We start from the raw sequence: 26631 nt of genomic DNA on the forward strand, positions 1-26631 counted from the left end.
AAAGACAGGATAAGATGCATATCGCTATAAAAATAGACCTTTTTTTAACGCATCACAATCTGTTGCTTGGCTGCTATCTTGAAACATCCTCGTCGGCGTTAGGAAGTATGTTGTTCTGTTATGTGGAACTGACACTGCATTGCTCTCTGAAGAATAAAAATCAGATTTGTCTACTCGTTGCAGGGTATTAACTTGCACAAGCAAAATATATTTTTTTAAGAATGCATGTTTAAGCTGATGCACACAAGGTGCTACATTTGTATGGTCATTTGTTGCCCTGTAAGCCAATGGGATTATGCAACAATAATAATTATTATTAATTGGGTAAATGTGAGTGTGAATGGTTGTTTGTCTATATGTGCCCTGTGATTGGCTGGCGACCAGTCCAGGGTGTACCCCGCCTCTCGCCCATAGACAGCTGGGATAGGCTCCAGCATCCCCCGCGACCCTCATGAGGAAAAAGCGGTAGAAAATGAATGAATGAATTAATTAATTGGGTAATCAATGAATAGTTACACTTTGAATTATAGTCATAATTTAAAAAATACTCTATTTTTCATTCATTCACCTTTTATGCCACTTGTCTTTATTAGGGTTGCGGGTTGTTTGCAAGAACCTATCCCAAAAATATGCATGCTCGGTTAATTGGAGACTCTTAGTTGTTCTTCGGTGTGAATCCCTGTTTATATATACAGTCCCTGACAAAAGTCTTGTCGCTTATCCAAGTTGTAGGAACAACAAATAATAACTTGACTTGTAGTTGCTCAATTGGAATCAGAAATGACTTATATGAAAGGCAAAGCCCTCTAGATTATGCTTTTTATATCAAAATAAAGTTTTGTACCATTCATTGAGTTTTATCATTTAATTAGGACATAAAGGTCAGATTTTGCTTGGACAAAAGTCTTGTCGCATACAAAAAAATGTAGAAATAATACATATACTTAATGTTGAATACACAAATATGCTACAATAACATCAGAACATAAAGTCATTGTACCTTGGAAAAAAGAATTAATATTGTGTATGGCTTCCATGAGCTTGGAGGACTGCATCCATACGTCTTGGCAATGACTCAAATAACTCATCTGGAATGGCCAAGAAAGCAGTCTTGCAGGACTCCCAGAGTTCATCAGGATTTTTCGGCTTCATCTTCCAAGCCTCCTCCTTCATCTTACCCCAGACATGCTCAATAATGTTCATGTCTGGCGACTGGGCTGGCCAATCCTGGAGCACCTTGACCTTCTTGGCTTTCAGGAACTTGGATGTGGAGGCTGAAGTATGAGAAGGAGCGCCATCCTGCTGCAGAATTTGCCCTTTCTTGTGGTTTGGAATGTAATGGGCAGCGAGAATTTCTTTATTTTTGATTGAAAAAAATCAATAAATCAGCAGAAACTCAAATATCATGGACAGTGTGTCATATTTCTGATTTTAAATCAGTGTCACCTCCATTATTGTTTGAGTTTTGACACAAAAAAACAGATAATTAACACAAAAATATACTGAAGTTCACATTTGGTTTCAATGCAGATGTCAGATTGAATTTTAGTTTGTGGTGTTTTATACACAACAGATACAAAGAAAGTCCTTCCCCTGTTTATGTGTTTGCAGTATAAGTTTTATTGGTTATAGCTTCAAGTCACTGTAGTCTGTGCGTCATGCCCGTCAAAGTGACGGCACCCGCAGTGGTACCCCTGTCAGGAGAATCACCCATATGTAAAATAATAGAACAGTGTCTTGTAAGGAAATAAAAACATTCCTCCGTGTCCCCTTGCAGACTCCCACTCGGATGACTTCGATCCGGCCTCCACCAAAAGCAAGTACGACTCGCTGGATTTCGACAGCTTGCTGCAGGAGGCGCAGGGCAGCCTGCGAAGGTAACCTGCTGGCCTTCCTGCCTCTCTTGCTTCCTTCTTGTGGCTGGGGGTGGAAGTTGCTCGGGGGGGTGGTGGTGTGACTTTGCGATTACCTCAACGTCTCCCGTTGACGACGAGACGCTAAGAAGTCTGTGTGCTCTGTGGAGCTGTGAGAAAAAAAAAATCTACACTGAAGTTTACATGAACAATCGCTGCTGAGGAGAGGATGGGGGGAAAAAAAACGGGACGATGGAAGACGATCTTCTCCAAGCACTACAATACCCATGATCCTTTGGGGCGAAGGGGGATGAAAACAGCTTGTTCAAAAGGATTTGTGTTGTTTTTTTCTGCCTTTGAAATCTTTGTTACATTTAAAAAAACAAAAAAAACAATGACGGAATCTCTTATTGTCTACATTTTAAAGAGTAGTTGTGTATTTACAAATAACTATAAAAAGGAATATTTTTGTTTTAATGTACATATACGTATATAAAAAAAGTTCTTTATTTGTTACAGCTATGCACTGTAAAACGCAGCCTTTTTTTAAAGAAGAAAAAAAAAACAAATGCTGGGGACAGTTTTTTCTTAATTCCGAATGTCCTCTGTAGTAAAACATATTGTACGCCCACATGTGCACCTGTAGGTACTTCAAAACAAAAATGCTAGTCAAAGATCCTCCATATGACTGTTTTTAAGGACCTACTGAAAAAAAAGTGATTTTTTTTGCAGTAGTTCCTGTTATACTGTGTAGAGGTTTACTGTTTTTAAGGTCCTACTACTTGTCAGAGCACTCCTGTCACATTGAGAACCTTTGCTGTTTTTGAGCACCGACTGCAAAAACGCTAGTCAACAATCCAAAACATCAGAACGCTCATGTCATATTTTTAGCTTTGGTTTATTTTGCAGTAGGTGCCTAAAAATAGGAGAACGTTTTTTTTTTGTTGCTATTTTTAAGGACATATTGCTTGTTCGAGTCAGTCCCAAAAACAGCAGTGTACTCCTGTCTTAGGGAGGGTATTTGCTGTTTTTAAGGACCTACTGCTAGTCAGAGTGTTCCTGTTACATTGAGGATCTTGGACTAGTGTTTTTGCAACATGTCCTTACAAACAGCAGTGTGCTAGAAGCTGTCAGAATCGAAAGAGCAGAAAATATCGTGTCAGACACATTTGGAAATATCGTTCATTGTTTTTGGATTGGGTCATATCAAGGATCTTTGCTGTTTTTACGGACCTACTGTGAAAGCGCTAGTCTGCTGTTTTTAAGGATCTACTAAAAGAGCACTTGTCTGAGCACTCCTGTTATGTGGAGGATCTTTGCTGTTTATAAGGACCTACTGCTAGTCAGGGCGCTGAGGATCTGTAACTGTCTGCAGTAGACACTGAAAAACAGCTGAGCACTCTTGTCATATAGAGGATCTTTGATTTTTTTTTTTTTCGCAGCAATAGGTTTTTCTGAACTTACTGCAAGTCAGAGTGCTCCTGTTACATTGATGATCTTTGACTATTGTTTTTAGAACAGAAACAGCAGAGTGCTTCTGTCATGTCAATGATCTTTGATTTTTATGCAGCGGGTCCTAAAAAAAAAACAGCACACTGCTCCTGTTGTATAGAGAATCTTTGATGTTGAGACATATGATGATTGTAAACAATAAAAAGGCGACAAAACAGAAGAACAAGCGACTCACTTTTGAGGGAGCACATGAACAATCTTTGTGTTTTTAATCATGTTTAAAGAATAAAAAACAGCCCATTTTTTAATTGATTTTTTTCTAAAAAAAAAAACAAAAAAAGAAAACACACAAAGCAATCTTGATTATATTGTGTTTATATACTGTGTACAACACATATATGCAATTTCTTTTGTAAGCTTCTCGTTGATTCAACACAGGGAAAGCAAGCGGAATATTTATTTTAGGTATTTATTTTGGAATCAGCAATATTTATGGCCGCTGTTTTTGTTCATTATTTATTTTTGATTATTTTTTTTAAAAAACATCACGAGACAGGGTGTACAATAAACAGAAGGTGGTGGTCTTCTATGCCTTTTTTCCTGAACAATCAAGTCTCATTTTGGTGCCACTTTGGTGGTTTCCTTCTTCCTTTGACTTAAAAGCAATAATTTCTTTTTTTTTTTATTATTATTTTTATTGCAGGACTTTTTCACATCGCTCCGCTCGCGTTTGATTCTGTGAATGCCAAACAAAAGTTTACAATTTCCTTTCTTGAATTTTTTACAAAGTATTTAATGTACAATAATAGAAAGATTAGTAATATTATTCACAGTAATAATAAAAAAATAGAGGGTTGGGGGGGATATATCTATATATATATACACGACCAGTCAAAAATTTGGATGCCTGATTTTTTTGCATTAAATACATCCAAACATTTGACTGCATTTTGACTGTAAATCTCACTATTAAAAATGGTGGTTACATTTATAGTAGCAGTCAGATGTTAGCATGTACGCTATAAATCAGGTGTGTCCAAACATTTGTCAGATATATATATATATATACAAAAGCAATAATTATTTTTCATAATTGTATTTTAAGCGCTGATTGTTGTGATTTTGTTTGACTTTATTTAATTTGTTTTCCTATTTGCGACCACATTGCTGTTCCCTTTAAAGACAGGGGTGAGGAAGCTACGGCGCATGGGGCAAATGTGGTACGTTTTCATTCAACTATGCCGGTCAAATGAGAATAACAGTAGTTCCCCCCCACCCCTGCTTTAAAAACCATGAAAGTGTTTTGAGTAAATGAAGAAAAAAAAAAGATGAAAAATGTATCCCATTTCATGAAGTCATGAGGCTTCTGTCTGAGGTAAGAACGGCAAAAGAAAGGGAAGAAAAATGTTGTTGTGTTGTTTTTGTTAATATCTTGTATAGCGTTTATGGGTGACTGTGACCCATTGTGTAGATTTGGCTTTAAATAAATGTATTAATAATAAAAAAAACAGCTTTGTAAATGGTGTAGAGTAGCAATATTAAGATTCTAATTTGTAATATTGAGACCTGAAGGACTTTCTCAATGCTTTGGTGTCCATGTTTTTTTCGGGAAGGACAATATGTTTGATTGTGTGTGTGTGTGTGTGCGTGTGTGTTAAGAGATGTGTGTGTGTGTACGTGTGTGTGTTTTATCCACGTTGCCTTCTGCCAAGTTCTTACCAATGCCTTTTGTGGTTCTACCTGTTCTTGTTCCACTTTTCTTGTCAATTTTCATGTTTTCTTTTTTAAATGTGCAATTCTCATTCGCCTCACCATGCCAATAAAGGGAAAACGTGTTTGAAAGTTTCCATTTGTCCGTCTTTGGTGTCTGCCAGTTCATTAAGAATTCCAAGGGAAGCGTTTCATGCAGACAAGCGGAGTGACTCCATCATCAACAATTTCTTGCTTTCCATCCCCAAGAGTGTTTATGCCTCATCTCCGACATTTTAAATCACGTTTTTCTAGCATTACGGGCTGGAGAAGGTCCTCAAAAACAGCGGTGAATTTTTGACATCCTTTGTTATGCAGTTGGTTTCTGGAAACCTCATGTCATGTTTGTGGCCAAGAGTCATAAAAGCAAGCACTAAGTAACAATTTATCAGTGTCCTAACTGTGTTTATTTTGTGTCAGTAATGAAACAAAAGCGATTGTCTGTGTAGCATTATAGAGTGTGCATACAGGAGTAGTGTTGCATACTGCTAATCGCCATTTCCCACCACAATCAGTGGCTCTACCCGAGTTTTTTAGACACTGGTATTCCCACAAAAAATGTCTAATGTCTAATGACCACATACCGATGCTGTACAATGCCTAACGCTAAAATGCTAAACCTACCTAAAGAGACGTCTTGAAGTAACCCTCGTACGTCGGACTGTCCAGTCTCTACTTCCGAATCGGAATCTGGATCCAACACATTTCGCTGTATGTTAAACAGACCGTTTTCACAAGAAGCACAAAATCCAAACAAATACATCTGGAACAGATACAGATTCTGGAAGATCTGGAAAGCTTTCAGTGCTGGTAATTATGTTTAGTTGCTCTATAGGAGTCCATAATTCAATACAAAGGGCCGGAAAATGATCATAATTGGTCCCATTTAACTGAGGCAAGTGAGGCCTGCAGTTGTTTGCATGTTGTAGTGGGGTCTTTTGTGACCTCTTGGATGAGTTGTCACTGCACTCTTTTGGCTCTGGAGTCCCAAAGATTTATAAATGGCTTTATAACTTTTGTTTTAGGGCGTGGGCAATTACTTTTTTACATGGTCCATGTAGTTTTGGATTTTTTCTTACATATGTATGAACATATATATATATATATATATATATATACATTCATTTTCTACCGCTTATCCTCACGAGGGTCGCGGGGGTGCTGGAGCCTATCCCAGCTGTCTTCAGGCGAGAGGCGGGGTACACCCTGGACTGGTGGCCAGCCAATCACAGGGCACATATAGACAAACTACCATTCACACTCACATTCATACCTATGGACAATTTGGAGTCGCTAATTAACCTAGCATGTTTTTTTTTGGAATGTGGGAGGAAACTGGAGTACCCGGAGAGATTTCACAAGAATTTCCATAAACTATTAAAACGGGAGGGCGCCAGGACAGGGGAGCATGATATGAGCTGTACGAAAAACTGGTGTTAATGAGTATTTTTTTGTATTGAATAGCAAACTGTTTGTGTATAAAAGTCCACAATGTATAAGAAAATATATATTTACATTTAATTTATATTATTATATATTTTTGTTACCAAAATTGACTATTTCATGTAGATATGAAATGTTTTAAGGCCGGTTTACCCCTCCCAGAATTACTACATGCCTAAGCATCTGTTATTAAAATGCAAGCCCAATACATATATATAAAAAATACATTTTAATTTTTAAAAAATAGCAGACATGCCATGGATCACTCCACTTTCAAGAGAAAATATGTGAAAATGTGCATTAAACTTTTAAGGAGGGGAGGTGTGTGTGTGATTGTGTTTTTTATTAAGGCCCCGCGGAGGAGCGAGGTGACTGGCTTTCATTTCAGCGGGAGGTCTCACTCTGCTTGGCCTTTTGGCACAATGAAAACATCCCCGGAAATCTCACTTCTCTTTCCATCAAAGTCACAAGACCCATATTATATTTTTATATCTGTTTCTCATAAGTTTAATGCCATTGATTTATTATTAGAGCGCTTTGTTGAACTTTAATGCTTCATATGTAGTACCTCACAAAAGTGGGTACACATTTTTATAAATATTAAATTATAGCTTTTCATTATTGTGTAGCTTATTAAACAGTGGATCCTCTCAAAATAACTCAACATATTGATCCATGGCCAAATTAGCCATTTTCCATCTCTACTGTGAATCAAGGTGTGAGATACCAAGCCGATGTGGTGATTGGTATTCATAGCTTTCCCTCCCCCCCGTCTAGTAGTCCATCACATGTTTTTTCATTGACCAAACAAAACTCACCAAGCATCTGTCAATTCCAGATTCACCGTCTTAGATTTGTTTTCCAGTGTGATCGATTGAAGCAAAAAGATACAATTTCAGGCGGGCGTCCTGAAAAGGGAGACTACCTGACTCTCATGCCTGCTCCCTTTCAGCTTAGAATCATCCTTATCATCCCTTGGGTCAAGGAAGGTGGGTCTTTGATATTGCCATTTGGCCTGGGTCACCATGGCAACACATCCCGTCCTGGCTCAACCAATGCTTTTTCCTCTCGTAAATACAAGATGACCATCAATGATACATTTTAAGACACTTTTTGTGAAGTGCTGTACATTTTACGTTTTATTCACTACTGCAAGATGCCGAGTGCGGTACATCGTGATCGTCTACGAGTATGTTTTGCCAGATTTCAGACAGCGTGCAGCGTTTCCTGTTGATGGAGAACGTGACATTGAAGCCACATCTCAGATGTTATCAGAGTAATTAAACAGAGGTGATTATCTAGGACTACAAGGCCAAAGATGGCACAAAAAAAAGACCATCATTTTCCTTTTTCTTCAAGGTTGAGTTTTGTTTTCTTGTTTTTGTTGTTGATTTTCAAGGCAAAAACCAGACTATGTATTAACTAATATGGCATGGGAAAGTGTCTTGATATTTTTGATTGGTTGGTTTGATTTTTGATTTCATGCCCTACTGATGTTATTTGCACTGCATTATACAGTCCAACATTTCCTGTGTTTACGTCTCAAAAGCATGTTACAAAGAACCACTTTGATTTATTAATTGGGTCCAACTGGGACAATTTGTAGATGATTTTCAACAATTGTTTGTCTTTGCTCCGGGTACTCCGGTTTCCTCCCACTCTATATGTCAAAAGGACATTGACTGTTTTTTAATGACCAATTGCTAAAATGCTAGTCATAGATCCTCTTTAAAGGGGACCTATTGTGCTTTTTTCCACTTTTCTGACCAAAATAAATAAAAACAGTTTTGGCGGGATGTACAAATCCAAAGAAATACAGCTGGAATAGGCACAGATTCTGGAAGCTCTAAAAACTTTTAAGTGGCTTGTAGCTGCTCTATAGGAGTCCACAACTCAAAAGGGTCGAATAATTTGCATAATAGGTCCCCTTTAGGCGGCACGGCGGTTGAGTGGTTAGCGCGCAGACCTCACAGCTAGGAGACCAGGGTTCAATTCCACCCTCGGCTATCTCTGTGTGGAGTTTGCATGTTCTCTCCGTGCATGCGTGGGTTTTTCTCTGGGTACTCCGGTTTCCTCCAACATTCCAAAAACATGCTAGGTTAATTGGTGACTCCAAATTGTCCATAGGTATGAATGTGAGTGTGAATGGTTGTTTGTCTATATGTGCCCTGTGATTGGCTGGCGACCAGTCCAGGGTGTACCCCGCCTCGATAGGCTCCAGCACCCCCACAACCCTCGATAGAAAATGAATGAATGAAATGCTTTGTCTAAGCAAGAACTTTACTTCACTTTTCTGCAAATTATAACAATCTAATCGGCAGAAAGATACGAGATGAAGATATTTGTGGAGATGCTGGATCCCGTACAGCATTCACTTGCTTTGGACTCTGATGACTTCTACCAGGCGTGGCTGTGGCTGCATATGCTGTTTCTGACTCCGATGTGCCCACAGCACTATCGGTAATCCAAAACATCCAAGAGTGGATGTCTGTTCCTCCTCAGGGTGCCTCTGGGTGTTTCAGTGATGTAGGAGTACCTGCTGAAGAGATCACTGCGCTCCTATTCCCTGCACGTCTTTGACCCGCACCTTGATGCAAAGGCAACCAGGTCTCGGGCTCTGAGGCGGCGGTTCTAGTTTCCTTTGCTCCCTTCTTCTCAGATCGTCCATCCGAGGATGAGCTAAAATGGGACGACAACAATGACTATGACTATAAAACAGAGGAACAACCACAACAGAGGAAATCCTACTTTGGGGCAAACTGGGGCCCATTGTCAGCATACACAATTTTATGACATGCAAAATTTGATTTTAGATGTTAATAACTGTTTCAGAGGTAGATATTAAATTAGAAAAATAGTCCACAACAAATATGTTGTGTTCGAACTTGTGTGGTCACTCTAGATCAGGGGTCTCAAACACGCGGACACTAGTTTGAGGCCCCCCGCCTTGATATGAAAGTTTAATGTTAGTGCAAGTTTGATATGGATGCTGTATGGTATCATGTACCCAGAAAAAATTATTACGTTTGATTAATGTTCATGTTAAAGGTTAAATAACTGTTAATAGTTATCCTCCCTATCCGTGTGGAAGTGGTAAGTTTTTGGCTATTTAAGTTTAAAGGAAATAACTTGAAGGCTACCGTTTAGGTCGCTAGCTCTCTAGTTTGCGAGTTAGCATGTGTCTCGAGACCCTGCAGTTGCGCAATATGTTGTAAATAAAAAGAGTATAAATGTGACTATAGTCGTGTTTTGTCATGTCTACAGGGCTCTAATAGTGCTTTGTTAATTTTAATCTGAAAAAAATAATTTGTCTACCCACCAACTATATGTGGTTTCTTAAGTTTTTATTATTTGCCGTTTTATTGTTATTATTATATTTATTTATTTATTACTGATTAATTGATTTTCTTTATTCTTGAATTGTTTATTTATTTTTCATTTTATTTTGTGTAGAAAAATAAAAAGTAAGATATTTGAGAACAGTGGAATGTTTTATCAGAGCTTTTATTGTAGAAAATTGGAACCAAAGCGAAGTTTTTAAATTTTTTTGTTTTTAATAAATGCGTTTTTTGGGGGTTTTTTTGGAAAACCTGATGCAGCCCAGTCTCACCCAGACCCGAGCTCCTGTGGCCCCCAAGTAAATTGAGTTTGAGACCCCTGCTCTAGATACTTCTAGTTCTCTAGTAACTTGTTTTGTTCTGTAATTGAACATGGTCTTGAAGAACAGTGATGGTTTAAGTCAGTCCTTATGTAGTTGTGTTAATAGTCTCCTCTGAGCACTGGTGGAATTACAATTGCACTTCCAGACAGCAGTAGACTATTATGAACAGTGAGCTCATCTGAATAAATGGTACATATGGATGAAAAGCCTTCTGAGCAGAATTTGGTGAAGACTAGAATCTTGATGTTCCTGGATGTCCTTCAGTCTCTTTTTCAGTGGCTGGCAAGTTCAATATTTGTGCCCAGGATCCACCTCATTTTCCTCACATCGGTAGGCCTTGTCAAGGCTGTTATGGCGGTGACTTTATCAGGATCTGGGATGACCCCATGCCGTCTCAATAATTTGCCTCAAGAGTTTGATCTTCTTGCTCTGAGAAAACTCACATTTGTCGTTGAGCCAGCTCTCCATAGCCTCTCACCAGGCTCTGTCAGTGTCCTTCCACAGATGAGGACATCATCCATCTGATGCATGGCACCCTCTAGGATGCGTGACAAAATTCCAAAACATAGACGGTTATTGTCGTATCGACCAACGGGTGTTAGAAAGGTCACTAACAGGGAAGACTCTTTCCATAATAGGATCTGCCATAATCCTGCTTTGGCATCTAACTTTGAGGAGACCTTGGTGCCAGTGAGTTTTACCTTATTGTGTTCCTTATTGTGAGCTCCATGCATATTCTCACCTACTTTTTGGGAAAAACCACCATTCAGTTGGGTCTTCCATCCGTGATGATTCTGCTCGGTTTGTACTTTGGGAAGGACTGAAAAGGGAAAAGCCTCCATCTTTCCCTGTCCACTGAAGATCTCCTTCACAGTTTCTCCACAGCTAAAGAATACATTGCCAATTCCTGCAACTATGTAGTTTTAATCGGTCTTCTACAAGATAGACTTTCTCTTTAGTTGTTGTATCTTTTGTGTGATCGGTAGAGGAAAACGTAAAACAGAAAACTATTGATGACTTCACCGCTGAACAGACCTTGCTTGTATTGCTGTTCGATATGCCAGCAGTGTTTAGGTTGTGGTTGTTCAACTTACACCTCAGCTTCCTACTTCATCTGGGATGGGTCCTAAGAACGCAGCTTCCTCATCGCTGTCCCCACATTCACCAACAGCAATCATGCCACATGCTACCTTTGTTTTATGCCTCTGACCTTCTCATCATGAAAAACTCTGTAGCTGCAATGTTCAGCCAAGCCATATCCAATGTATCCAATGTTTTGTTTTTAGCTGTGAGGTCTACGTGCTAACCGCATGCACGGGGAGAACATGCAAACTCCACACAGAGATGGCAGAGGATGGAATTGAACCCTGGTCTCCTAGCTGTGAGGTCTACGCGCTAACCACTCGTCCGCCGTGCCGCCCTACCCGCAACATAATCAATGTAATTTTTTTTCAACATAATACAAGGGTTATGCAATATATCTTTCCTACAGAATCCTACAAAATGGATACAAAGGTTTTGAAAGATTTAAAATTGTATCTGGCCTGGTCTCACAGCCAGAAGAAAATCAAGTAAACGCTTTGATTTACTCAGTGGGAAAGTAAGCAGAGGATATCCTGGGGTCATTCCATCTTAGCTGCCAGGACGCCAGTAAGCACCCTATTGTGAAGGACAAGTTAAACAATCACTGTGTGGCCCACCCAAATGGGATATTTCAGATAGCAAGGTTTAACCAACCACAGCAAAAAGCTGCAGCTAGTTTCAATACAGTGATACCCTGCCAAGCTTAAGGGTGTCAAAAGTGGGACTCGGGGGCCATTTATGGTGGCAGAAGTGCATTTTATAAGAGTTCAGCATGTACACGTTGCGCAGCAATCAGGAAGTGAAAAGGCATCTCGCTATGTAGCATAATTTGAACGCATGCACACATGGTCAGTTGCAAATGTGAAAATTGTAATAGTTCATGATGTTATATTTGTAAAAAATATATATTTTTTCATGTAAAAATGTGTGTGTTGTTTATATATTTTAGCAAAATATATGTATATGGCTAATGGGCTGCACGGTTAGTGCGCAGGCCACACAGCAAGGGACCCGGGTTTGATTCCCCCCTTGTTTGCATGTTCTCATTTTCTCTCACCGGGTACTCCGGCTTCCTCCCACATTCCAAAAACATGCTAGGTTAATTGGCGACTCCAAATTGTCCATAGGTATGAATGTGAGTGTGAATGGTTGTTTGTCTATATGTGCCCTGTGATTGGCTGGTGACCAGTCCAGGGTGTACCCCGCCTTTCGCCCGCAGTCAGCTGGGATAGGCTCCAGCACCCCCGCGACCCTCGTGAAGAAAAAGTGGTAGAAAATGAATGAATGAATGAATGTTGCAGATCATTTTGACCCATACTGTGTAAATCCACTCAAAACAGTCAAAAAAGCAGGTTAATGTATTGTCAGTCAAAAGTTTTGACACACTTTCTCATTCAATGTGCCTCTGTACTTTTGATTGGCACATCATATGCGTTTAAAACAAGAACCCTAATAACCCCATCCAAACATTGTCCGTGTTAGGAGAACCTTGTCATTGAAAGTGAAAGTGTCTCCATACGTTTCCAAAAAAATAAGCATTTCAACAATGAATTTGAGAGTTAATGCGTAGTTAAAAGTAGCACCGTTTTCCAGGAACTGGCATTTATTCCTTTAGCTTTCCAGACATAGGAATGAGCTCACGGCCTTGTGATGGCGGGGAGGACGGACAAACAGTTCCGGATGGTCATTAGGCTGATGGACGGCAGAGAAGGACAGCTGGGGATGACTGATTACATTATGGAGCCATTTCCCACAGACTGTACATTGACATAAATAGTAGTAAACAAACAATAACTGTCCATGTGGAAGCGTCTATTACGGCATGATGGTTCGCTGTGTGTGAGTCGTGGGTTAAAGCCTGGGTCTGGAGAAAGAGAGAGGGGCCGGGGATTTGGAAAATAAAAGAAGAAAGCACTCAGCTACTCTCTCTTTTGCAGCCATCAGGAATGCTTGAACGGAGCCATTATGGCGCCTCGATCCGACAAATGTGAGGAAAACGGCGCAGGATTGCGAGCTTTGGAATTTCAATGGAAGTAGATTCAAGCCGGAGGTCCCTGTGAGTGGTTTTATGTCTCAAAAGTCCTCAAAATGGACATGGATCTTCTAGAAACATCCATTTAGTGACCCTATTTCAACATCTAATGTTATTTATTTGTATAAATCATAATTTTCACTTTTGAGATATCATTTTATTATATTCATTCATTCATTTTCTACCGCTTTTTCGTGGGGGGTGCTGGCTTTATCCCAGCTGTCTTTGGGCGAGAGGCGGGGTACACCCTGGACTGGTCGCCAGCCAATCACAGGGCACATATAGACAAACAACCATTCACACTCACATTCATACCTATGGACAATTTGGAGTCGCCAATTAACTTTTGGAACATGGGAGGAAACCGGAGTACCCGGAGAAACCCCACGAATGCACAGGGAGAACATGCAATCTCCACACAGAGATGGCCGAGGGTGGAATCGAACCCTGGTCCTTTATTATATTATTGTATATATTTTTTATGTTAAAGAAGTCCTTATGTGCAGTGTTTCCAACATTGTCATTGCCTGGTTTAGCTATAACTGCAAGTACAGAAGGGAGTGCAACCTATGGCACACGGGCCAGATAAGGCCTGCAAGAACGTGTTATTCTAATCTCCTAATGTAAATTGTATTGACAGGAATATAATTCAGTCAAGCCATCTTATATTCAGAGATTTGTACATGCAACCCATCAGTTGGGGTCAGAGCTTTTCTGCCTGTCACTCACTGAATTTTAAGAAATTTTGAAAATTACAAACTTGGTGTATTTTTTGTCTGCAATAAAAAAAAGTAGCGTGTAGCAACAAAAAAATCTTTTTCCATGTTTATATTTATGTCATGAGGCTCGTCAACTTTGCCATTTATTAGTGATTTAATTGCAGCACAAGCCTCTATCCGCTGCTTAATTGACTCTAAATGACCTATTTGTATCACGGAAATAAGCATATTTAATTTGTCTGCGCTTTGAACGACGCCATTAAGTTAAAGTTAAATAATTAGCGAAGATGAAGGCATAGCCGCCATCTTTCCATGTGGTCAAAAAGGCCCGGCATCGTTGGCCCGGAGTCGGGCGAGGTGAGATATTAGAACGCCATCAAAACAAACACATTAGCAAAGCTTGTGGATGCTAATTCATCAACTAAAACCTACAGACATCATCCCCAAAACAATCCTTTTTGTTGGTGTTGCTCTAATTAATACGTCTTGGGCACGCTCGAGGTAATTAACGTTTTTTTTAGGTTTTTTTTTTTTTTTTTTGCTGCGCCACGCAGCAGATGGTGATTGAAAATAGACGGATGAGTCGCTCAATCAAGCAGCCATTTGTCTGCAGCCATTAATTATCCAGCGCAGAATACATGCAGTCCCCAAAGTTTAGGACAGTTTATGAAGACGACGAAGACGCTCCTTCTGTTGCTCATTACTCTTTAACAACAGAAAGTGCTGCAAGTAGAACGTCGCGTGGGGAGGTTGCAATTTTTAATAGTCATTATTTTTGTCCCAGAAGAAGGTGTGAGGAGAAAACAGGGAAAAAAAGACAAGTTTCAATGTGTTTCAATATGCACAAGACAAGAAGCCCTCTTTATTTATTTGTCACTTCAAAGCAAAGTAGACAAATATCTGCTGAAATTTGTCATAAAAAATTGATAAGGGAATGTCCCACTAAGCCAGGGGTGTCCAAACTTTTTCCACCAAGGGTTGCATCCTGAAAATCAAAGAATGCGAGCCTCACTTTGATGTTTATTAGTACAGTGGTAGACCTGGGTTCAAATCTCCACTTGGGCATCTCATTGTGGAGTTTGCATGTTCTTCCGGGTACTCCGGTTTCCTCCCACATTCCAAAAACATGCTAGGTTAATTGGCGACTCCAAATTGTCCATAGGTATGAATGTGAGTGTGAATGGTTGTTTGTCTATATGTGCACTGTGATTGGCTGGCAACCAGTCCAGGGTGTACCCCGCCTCTTGCCCGAAGTCAGCTGGGATAGGCTCCAGCAGATCCAGCAGTACAGTACTCCGTTAACATCTGCCTTGGTTAGTGGACTTTTTTTTGGTTTACATCCCTCTAAAAATGTTGACGCTTGTTTAGCGTCCAAAATACCAGCTGGTTTGTTTAGGCCACCATCTTGGAAAATGTAAATCTTGCGACACACTGGGGACGCCATTTTTAGGGCAGCAGTGTTTGTTTATATCAGACTATGCAGTGCAGATAAACGTCACAAAACACATGGACCGCACAAAAGAGAAAGTCGATGGACCATACCGAGACAAGAGGGCAAAACCTCTTTGTTGAATTTCACGGCGTAAATGTGACGAAGTGGCGACGTGATCAGGTCCATGGTCACCAACACACATGCATACACATCTACTCCAGTTCCTGTGTATTAACTGGATGGTGCATCTAGGGTGATAGCCAGTGTTTCTGTCTCATTCTACATCCACTAAAAAAATCAATACAGTTCTTGCTCTCACCCCCACATCCCCAAAAAGAGAACATTGCTTTTTAAAATAGCTAATCTTTACCAATCTTACATGACCAATATGATACAAAAAGGTACGTGACACTAGATACATGATACGCTACACTGCAGTGTAATGTCCCCAATCTGACATTCTTTATTGTGACCTGAACACATCAGCAACAATTCCAGCACCTTATAGTATGTATCTTCAACTCACAAAAATTCTTCCTTGGAATGACACGTCCTCATTCTCACGAAACCACAGTAAGATGCATTCACGGACACTCTGAAAACGCTGAACATCACAACGTCTCTATTATGCGTGTATGTATGTGTTGTCTAAATAAACAGCAAAATGTACAATAAGTTGATATTCCTGTCCTTCTTCTTCAGAAGTCCCAGGAAATACACCCAAAATGTAAATGCAACTTTTTTGACCCCAACCCATGATTGCTTATAATAACATGGTTAAAATGTGATTGTAATTATATTGCCCTGTCCTGTCATTTACCTTTCTTTTACAGTAAATTACAGAACAAACGACCACATTTCAGACATGGATGCAAATGACACTTAGTAATTAGTCACGCGTAATTAATTTGAAAATTGTAACTAATGGGGGAAAAAACAAATTAAATGATTTGACCATTCTAGGTGAATCATTATTATTATTTTTTTTTTTTGCCATTAGTTGCCATTAGGAGATCTTTTTTTTGTGTGATTTTTTAGAATAAATAAGCACCAGCTCTAACAGTTTAATGTATTAGTTAAAATAATTGAACCAAATTTGTAAACATAACCAAGCTATTATATGTATTGAGATTATTTAGTAATATTTTTAATTTTTCATTTTTACCATTTTTATTTTATTTATTTTAATTAATAAATGGTGAAACAGCCCCCTGTTGCTATGGCTTGCTATCAACAGCCATAGTCATTTTTAATTGGTCAAAAGCAATTGGTTAAATAATGTAATGATGTGATAGGCTATTTTGGCATGCTAATGACAACCATTGTGACCCTGTGACAATGCAAACAAAAGGATATTTAATTTTTTTTCACTAATATACAGCAATCTTGCCGCATATCGGTGCTTTATTTACCGAAGTTGTCATAGTTTACTTGAATATTTGTACACATGTGATTTGTTTCCCAAGTTGTCAAAACCTTCATGTTTGGAGCGTTTCCATGCAGCCGAGGGCAACAGTATCCCACGGTGTCCTGTCACTGATACAACATCCAGGAATTATGCCAGCTTGTTCCTCTCATCACTTGTCAAGAGGTAAACTTTTTTCTTTTATTTTCTGTGTGACAAGAAGGGCAAGAAGGACTTTGATATCTGTCATCTTATTTGCTGGCTGCCTGGGGGGGAGGGGGGAGAGCACATGTTTAACAAGGCTTGAATATTCTTGCAGTCGCTGCTTGCTTCGCTTGTAACAGCAATGCGCATCCCGCCGTGGATTTGACAGGCGCAGCCCACACGTTGGTGGCTAATTGCAGCTTTAGATGCTTTGATGTGATTGTGTTGGTTTGGTTTCATGTGACTGATGATGATGATGATGCACATCAGTAATATGGCATGTCAATGGGGCAAGTTTTTACTATCATACCCTTGACCTTTGGCTGGCAATGTTTATTTGTTTCAGCCATTCATAACAAAGTTACTTCATTGAAGCACAGTACATCCCAGAGAAGAGAAAAAGCTGTAGTAACAATATACAAATGTCCTAAATGTGTTTACTTTGTGCAAGTGCAAGCGGTTGTATGTGTAGCATTATAGAGTGTGCATACTACAGGCAGCGGGATGTAAATTATTAGCTCACAGATGCCTGGAGTTGCTAATAGGCTTTTCTCACCACCAGTCAATGGTCTACCCAAGTTTTTTAAACACAGGTAGTACCACAACAAATATGTAATGACCACATTTCTACTACCGATGTTGTAGAAAACCTACCTTACCACATACACAGGAAGTAGGCGTCTCCAGGCAGTATAGTATATCAACTTACATACCGACAAAATTAAAAAGTAGGGTTTGGCAATAGTCCGGAAGTCCGGAAGGAGCGCTCGGCAGTGTCACCAATCACAGCAGAGTGGGCATGCCCGTAGGCGGGCTGTAGGTAGAAAAAATTAAAACAGACCGTTTTGGAAATCAAAGGAAATACATCTAGAATAGGTGCAGATTCTGGAAGATCTAGAAAGCTTTCTGTGCGGGTTATCATGTGTAGCTGCTCTATAGGAGTCCACAACTCTTTCCGCAGAGAAAGACATGCCCATTTTTGCTGTATTAGGATTATTTGAGTCGATAAATTCCCCATGTTGGAAGTAGGGGTCTCCAGGCAGTATAGTATATCAACTTACATACCGACAAAATTTAAAAGTAGGGTTTGGCAGTAGTCCGGAAGTCCTCAGGAGCGCTCGGCATTGTCACCAATCACAGCACAGTGAGCATGCCCGTAAGCGGGCTGTGGGTAGAAAAAATTAAAACAGACCGTTTTGGAAATCCAAGGAAATACATCTAGAATAGGTGCAGATTCTGGAAGATCTAGAAAGCTTTCTGTGGAGTTATCATGTGTAGCTGCTAGCTGCTGTGTAACTCTTTCTGCAGAGAAAGACATGCCCATTTTTGCTGTATTAAGATTATTTGAGTCGGTAAAAGTTGTTATGAGATGAATGGTAGTCTTCTAAATTGTCATTGCTAGCACTCAGATTCAGCTGTACTTCTCTTTTTCTGCCTTTAATTCCATTCTTGCTTGTGCTATTCATTACAGGCCATGATTCCCACTTTGGCAGTGTCCATGTCCTCAGTCTTTTGTCCCTCCTTGACTGCTTTAATCAACGCTAGTTCCAATTTTTCCAGATTACGTCAGTTTGTGAAGAGAAAAAAGGCCCCCAAAAATTGGCGCCATGCTGAGTCTGTGCCAAACAAACAACATCCATGCAGTGATCTGACACTGCAATTTGCGTTTGCACACAGAAGAGGCAAATCCTCGCTGTCTGTGCAGTGCCGGCCTACTTTGCAAATCAATCATGCAGCACAAAACACTGGCTTATGTTTTGGCCCGCAAAAGAAGCAGTGGCGCCATGGTGTGTTTATGGGGAATATGAATGAAGGCTGCGTACGACTTTTATGCCTCCTAATAAGCCCCCGAGGCTGTGCAACATTACTGCTCTATGCTGGTTTACTACTTCCAGTGCGCTGCTCCGATATCTGCACTAACTGTGTGTGTGTGTGTGTGTATGTAGGTTAGCTACATAATGTTCTCACAGCACACTACCAAAACAATTACAGTGACTATGTACCTGTATGCAAGTCATCCCACTTTTATGCAATGTACAACCATAATAAACAATGTTAATTTATTCAGTGGAACCTTAAAGGCTAATTGGCCCTGAGCTTGCACAATTCAGAGTTTCACCGCAATTTGAGGAAAAATATGCCACTAAAGCTGCATAGAATAGTGATGTGCGATTTCCATGCCAATCCGATAACACGTCAAATTCAAGCTGGTATCGGTGATACCGATCCGATACTGATACTGTCTGCAAATACACCTAAGAGGTAGTATTTAAATGTTTAAAATCACAGCATAGCTCATAGCATAAAGAATACAAGGCATCAGAATAGTGTATGTATTTACTTTGAACTCGCTTACATGCTGATTTACGATATAGCTAAGGTAATATACAACAAAAGGAAATATATACATCATAGGAAATATATGAATATTGTGTTTTAAACAATAAAAAAATAAGTGAAAACTATTGAAATGTATGATTTTTATTAAATATACAACAAAAGGAGGACTACATCTTAGGAAATATATGAATATTGTGTTTTAAACAATAAAAAAAAATAAGTGAAAACTATTGAAATGTATGATTTTTATTAAGACAACACATAAATTTTCGGTGTCAGTGACATTTTTTTGGGTCTATTCCACTTGACTTTTTTGATCGATAACCCTCAGGATGCTTTAAGAAGTTTCAAATGCACTTTCCAACTTCAGCATGAGACCTTAATTATGCAGTTCAACAATTCAAAGAGAGAAAGCTTTTTTGCCTTTGCCATCAATAAATCATGACAATGTTTATACCTGACAGAAAATGACACTGAATCCACATTTTTGCCAGGAATTTGAGTTGGTTATGGTCTTAAAAGTTTTTGTCAGTTGATGAACAGCCTATTTCACTTTGACGCTTGTTTGCAATAAATTGCTTACTCAAAAACAGTTTGGCCTCACTCCCATTGCATTTTGAAGCTCTACTTACAGCAGAATCCAAGATCCAATATTTCATCTTAAAATTTTTATCAGGAGTGTATATACCTGTTGCATAAGATCACTTCAAATTCTTGGAAAAATCTGCATAATGACAGTTTTAAGTAAGACTACAGGCCTCTTAATCAGTTCTATGAGGTGGGTCTAAATACTTGTGTGTAGCATTCTGGTCACTAGGCAGCAGTAATTACACAAAACATTACCTTATATTACATTACCTTAATGTTGCATAAAGTCAATCATGGCATGTCCAACATAATAGACTTAAAAATACTTATCCTTCCATTCAGTGTGGAAGTGGTAAGTTTTCAGCTTCTTAAGTTGTACATTTGAAGCTAAGTGGTTAGCTCACTAACTCACTGGCTTACTAACCTGTTAGTTGTCTCGAGTCCCTGCAGCATAAGAGTTGTGAACAATGAATAATAGGAGTATAAAGATGACTACTTGGGTGTTAATGTTCCAATAATGTTATATATGTATGTATGACATATTAAGCTGTTTCCCATTATTCCCAGCCACCAATCCAACCAGTAGAAAAGCCAAAGTCCATAAGGAGACAGGAGGATGCAAAAAAACTGTTATAAGAGTGCTAAAAATGTGCTATTTTATATACTAAATCCATGATAATCCATGAATATTTTCTAGAAGGATTTTGAGTCACAGAAGCAACGGATAGGGTGGGAATCAGGCACTAACAAAGCCACACATCTACAGACAGATAGTAATCAAAAGGCTTTAGTGGGAAGCCTATATGAAAACAACAGCAGCATTTGAAAAGTTTGTCCTGGAAAGCTGAAGAGGTGCATGTATTTATATACTATATATATGAGAAATATATATGAGAATTACCCCAAAGCCCAAGGTGTTATGTTCCATCAGATGAGCTCCATGTTGCATTATGAGACGTAAAAGACGGAAGCAGATATAGCAACATTAGCATAGCGTGTCCTGAGGGTACTCAATAGCATCAATGGCTCTATTTGTGTATATGTGGGAGGAGAATGCCAATTGATCCTCTCTAGTATGAACATTTTTAGAAAGGCATCGATTATATCGGCCAGTCCGGGAAGCAGACAAATGTGACACTGCAGGCTTTTTTATTGTATCCAATTATTTTAGCATGTGAGTGTTGATGTAATGCTAATATCAAGCAATGGCATAATAGCATGCCTTTATTATAAGGTAAATATCATATAGAGTCTTATGGTCATGCACTTTTTTTTGTTTGCAATGGTAAACAAGAGTACAGGAGAGTATTTCATTGCTCTTTATGATAAAAATAAAATCCTTATCTAACCCCCTTACTTCAAAGATGCTGAATACATTAGCTTTGCAGCTTGTTATTCAAATTGCGGGATGCCTTTTGGCCCTTCATAAGCATATTAATAGTATTTTGTCACACAAATGGTTGCTGGTCACGGAGGCGTAATCAAACAATGAATTGCATAGAGCGATTTAAAGCCGGGATGTGCTAATATTAAAGTATGTTGCATCCACGCTCGGAATGTTCAAAAAGAGTTAGCAAAAATAAACCTATCTTCCAGCCATGCTAATACGTCTCCTAGCATATCAGCTCAATCTGCACTGCCATGCAGTTTTCCCAGCAGCAAGAACCTGCAGCATTTACGATGTGGTGCGGAATTCTAGGAGTTGGAAGCATTTCACGTCTGAATTTTTGCAAGCATTCAATTAAGACACTATTTATATATTTTTCTGCAGTTTCGATTCCAGGCGTCTAACATAATTCCTTGCCCTTTTCTCTTTCATAACAATGGTTATGGTTAGGGTGCTCCGATCGATTGGCCACTGATCAGTATCGGCCGATTGCTAGCAAAGCACAGTATCGGCACACGTTGAGACATGCTTCATAACTATGTGATCAGTATAGGTATCGGACGATTTCACTCATGGATGATCGGCATCTGTATCAGAGCAAAAATCCCTGATTGGAGCATCTCTAGTTTTGATTCTATGCGTTTCATACCATGTTTTTGTGAGAAAAGTTTGTCAAAGGCCATTTTTGCTTCCATTCATCCATCTTCTATACTGCTTATCCTCATGAGGGCAGGCTGGAGCCTATCACAGCCTATCCGGAGAAAAACCACACACACACACGGGGAGAACATGCAAACTCTACACAGAGGTGCCCGAGAGTGGAATCAAACTCAGGTCTCCTGGCTGCGTGGCCTGTGCGCTAACCACACACCACCATGCAGCAGATTATGGACCAGGTTGTCTAACATTGTCATTTTTTTTACAATTTTTTCTCTTGTCTGTAGATGGAATATCTTCCAGTCCCATTCCTTGTGTTAATCAGAAAGTCGGCTTTAAACCCCTGCTGCACCCGAGCTCCACTACTACTATACTACCCCTGGCTGGAGTTGTGAGATGAAGAGATGTGAATTTCCATGAAGACATACGCACAGGGACGTTTGGAATAGCACATAAATGCTGATGCAATAGGAATACAGGTGGATAAAGGCAGAGGCGCCTGTCTATTTACTTATGCATGACAAATGGGAGGCAATTTCTCATATAGCGGAGCACCCCATTCTCCCCAGGGGCGCTTCGGAGTGCCTTACGGATCACAGAATGGAAATAGAGTGGCACTCGCTGGATAGGCAGACCTCTGCCAAGGCCTACTCTTGAACTTATCGATTTCTTAGAGATATAATAATGGCTTTAAAAGGCTTTATAAGCTATATTTATTGGCAATACTTTCTAATTCATCGCAGTGGTTGGACATGTTTTATTATTTACATTGGCACGATGCCTTCAAATACAAAACAGGAATGAATAGTGTCAGAAATAGGTGTCATTCTAGGTCTCATTCTCACACAAACTGTAAATTTTGCGGAAAACTGTACGGAATGTGGTCAGACCAGTGGATAAAAGCGGTGGTGCTGTGTGGTTGAAATATCTAAGAGATAAATTAGCATCACTTCCTATGAATCTGATTGGTCCTTGAGTGTGCTTGCATCATCAGCAATAGACCACATCTTGCATGGAAGGAATTAGTGTGAAATTAACACTATCATCTCTTCCTTGTTGGGCATTCCCCATGTTGCTTGGCAACAAGCAGAGGTGTGGCCAGGGCCCTTGACAACATATAGGACTATACTCAAGCAAGCGTGCAGAGACGGTTTTTAATCCTTTACTTACTGTGCCTTTTAATATTACAGTCATAACATTATTGCAAGCATTCCCCCCCTCATGCATTTTATTGTGGAGGGGGAAAAAAGGCATTAAATAAAAATTGTTTTAATACACTCCATCGCACCGTTTGCTTCCCCTTATTAAATTCCCTCCAATTCACTCATGTACGACAAGGTTTCTAATTGCCATATTTAATGTGTTCATTATTTAATTATTCTTTTTAATTAATTTGTCACGATTAAATGGTTAATGTAATGCAAAGGGCTCTCAGCATGTCTTTGCATGTGACTTGGGATTTTTTTCATATGAGGAATTGGACAAAAGTTGGGAAAAAAAGGGCACTTTTCTGAAAAAAAAAATTTCATCTGATTTTTGTAAAAATATAAATGCACTTTGATGCTGATGTTGACCTCACTTTGAGATGTTGTAGACCAGTGGAAGAAATATTTTAAAGACCTCCTTAATTCACACATCCTCCAATGAGGAAGTGATGTCCACGGACATCCACAGTTGGTTCTGAGGTTGGCAAGGTGGTCAAAAAGCTCCTCGGTGGCAACCCCAGGTGGTGGATGAGATGTTCCTGTCGTGAGGCTGTCTTGTATCTTGTATCGACATTGGGAGTGGTGTGTCCTGATTGGTAGACTTCTTCTTATGGTCTATTTGTGGTTCTAGAGAGGAATTTCTGAAACTCTGAGTAGAACCGCTGTTCCTCCACATTGACAGGAGCCGAATGAGGTGCCTCCCGAGCCTCTCCCTTGGGGAGGTGTTCAGGGCACGTCTGATTGGTACGACGCCATGGGGATGGCCCATGACTCACTGGAGTCACTATGTCTCTCAGCTGAACTGGGAACACCTCAGGATCTGCCAGGAGGAGCTGGACAAAGCAGCCAGGGAGAAGGAGGTGGCTTCTCATATCAGACTGCTGACCCCTCGACACAAGGTGGATGCAATACGTGTTAATTACTAATACGCTAAATTGACAACATTGTAAAAAAGACATTTGGTCAAGTAGAACGTCTGCATATTAATAATGAAAAAAATTAGGTGGTTAGTCAAGAATTAGCATTAACAACAGAAAGCTAACCTAGTGTTCTGCAAAATGGAGCATATTTCTAGCAATTACCAATTATTTTAACTTGTTAACTTTCTTTAATCAGTGCGTACCTATTACAATTTGCTTGTATTGGTTGATTTTATGAATACAATCAGAAATTAGAAATTGGAAAAATAACAAAAATACAAATACACAGTGGTTAATGTCTTTTTTGCACTTCAAAATGTTCAGTAAGGGGTTAGCATGACTATGGAACATATTAATTCTATTTGCATCATTTACTACAGGCGTAATTGTAAATTGGAATAAACTGGAAGTCCTTGGAGATTCCTTGTAATGCAGTCCCCATTCCTCCATGATGAGGAAACAAAGCAGCAAGTGTTAGTGTGCTAGAGATGGTTGGCACATATTTTGACGTGTTTTGATTAAACTCCTGTGGTGGTGGCGGGCTAATCAAAAAAAAAAAAATAGCTGTGAGAAATCAATGTTGTTTTAATAAAAAGGACTTGAGGTGGGAGGCAGTCAGTGCTGCTAGTGACAGGACCCGTCTCTGCCTTATCTCCCGCCTCTCAGATCCCCGAGACAGGCAAATATTTTAACTGTAAACACCCGACAGCCTCTGTCAAGCTTCTCCACTTGCAAGTATCTTGAATTAAAAAGCAGACATGCATAAATATGTTGTACAACAATTAGCCTGCACCTCCTCATCATCTATTTTTCCTCCCTCAATCAAGTGATACCTGCACCTCTTCCCTCCAGCTGCCATCCAAATCCACTGTCATCCAGATTAGCCTGGAAAAGCAGCCAGGAGAAGACAGCAGCAGTGAATTCCAGTATAATTAATCCCAGATTACAAGACGTGGCGTTCCATCAAGCCAGTTAGTGATGAGGCGCCTTACAGCACACATCTTGTCTTGGAAGGGTACAACACTGCTACTTTAAAACATGAAGCCTCAATTAGCAGGGAGCACGTTTGACACAACACACAACACTTAGGTGCAAATAGGAGGTTTGAGGTCCCAAATGTGGACAATTCATTAACTTTCAATTATATTGTTTTAATGTTTTTATATTATTAGGGCTCGAGCACTGACCATATTATTATTATTATTATTATTATTATTATTATTATTATTATTATTATTATTATTATTATTATTATTATTATTATTATTATTATTATTATTATTATTATTATTATTATTATTATTATTATTATTATTATTATTAAAGTATATAGTAGGTGTATTAGTATATAAGTATATTAGTATTTAATTAGTTCCACTGAATAATAATAATAATAAAACAATAATAATATAATAATAATAATAATAAACTGGCATACAAGTCTTTGAAGGGCTTTGCAGTCCTCATTACCATACTAGTAGAAGTGTCAAAAGAAATCAACCATTGTTGTATATGTGAGTTAATGGCATGGGGCAAAGGGAAAACGGGAATTTGGTAGCATGGAAAGTAGCATCAGAAATAATTCCCATCTTCTCAGAATACGTATTATTACTAATAGCCATAGCCATATTGTACTAAGCAGCCAGGACACAGTTTTATGCGGCACATTTTGGGGGCAAATCCCGACTTTTAAGTCGTTATGGTCTTGAATTTTCAGGACTGTGTTCCCACAGTGGCCACATGTGAGGTGCGGGGGCATGTTAGAGGTGTCATCTAAACAGCCGCTTTGGGCTTGTCTCCAAGTTGCCATCCTGTGCTTGGCGGGAGACGAAATGATTGGATCTTCGTCAAACCCATCTGTATCTCCACACCTGCACCTGCACGAGTAGAATGATTATGACGGCAGGAACCATAAAATATGATTTCACATGTAAATGAAGCTGAGTTCTCATTTTTCCCACTGTCTTTGAATGCAGCATTTAAAGTGAACTCTGCAAACTGTCTGGATTTGAAATCATAAGGGGTTAGCATGTAATTTTTTTCAACTTGCTTCTATTGCACTTTTCTGGTTAAAAACACAGTTGAAACCTCACACATGCTCAACAGGGGCCTGAGAAGCATCCAAAAATAGCATAAAATGCCAGTGTTTGAAGGCGGTGATTTTTGACAAAAATCGTAAGGGGTTAGTATGGCGTTTTTTTCTGTTTTTTTCAACTTGCTGTGAATGCACTTTTCTGGTCAAAAAACCTGGGAAAACCTCATACACGCTCAACAGGTGCCCGAGAAGCATGCAAAAATGGCATAAAATGCCAGTGTTTGAGGGCGGTGATTTTTGACAAAAAATTATAATGGGTTAGTATATAATTTTTGTTGTTTTTTTCAACTTGCTTCTAATGCACTTTCCTGGTCAAAAACACAGTTGAAACCCCCCACACACTCAACAGGGGCCTGAGAAGCATCCAAAAATGGCATATAATGCCAGTGTTTGAGGGCGGTGATTT

The 26631-nt window shown here is 39.4% G+C and overlaps 1 protein-coding gene across 3 annotated transcripts in view; it reads left to right on the forward strand.

Annotated features, from left to right (window-relative positions):
- Positions 1-5326, forward strand: part of ppargc1a (peroxisome proliferator-activated receptor gamma, coactivator 1 alpha) — a 42978-nt gene extending 37652 nt beyond the window's left edge. For 2 of the 3 annotated variants that reach the window (XM_058066967.1, XM_058066966.1), the window contains exon 13: positions 1778-5326. In XM_058066967.1, the coding sequence (XP_057922950.1) occupies positions 1778-1881 (104 nt within the window). In that variant the 3' untranslated portion in view covers positions 1882-5326. The remainder of the gene's footprint in view (positions 1-1777) is intronic. The other variant, XM_058066965.1, reaches the window with a different exon arrangement.
- Positions 5327-26631: the final 21305 nt, after the last annotated feature.

This window comes from Doryrhamphus excisus, chromosome 3, assembly GCF_030265055.1.
Source record: "Doryrhamphus excisus isolate RoL2022-K1 chromosome 3, RoL_Dexc_1.0, whole genome shotgun sequence".
Lineage (NCBI taxonomy): Eukaryota > Metazoa > Chordata > Actinopteri > Syngnathiformes > Syngnathidae > Doryrhamphus > Doryrhamphus excisus.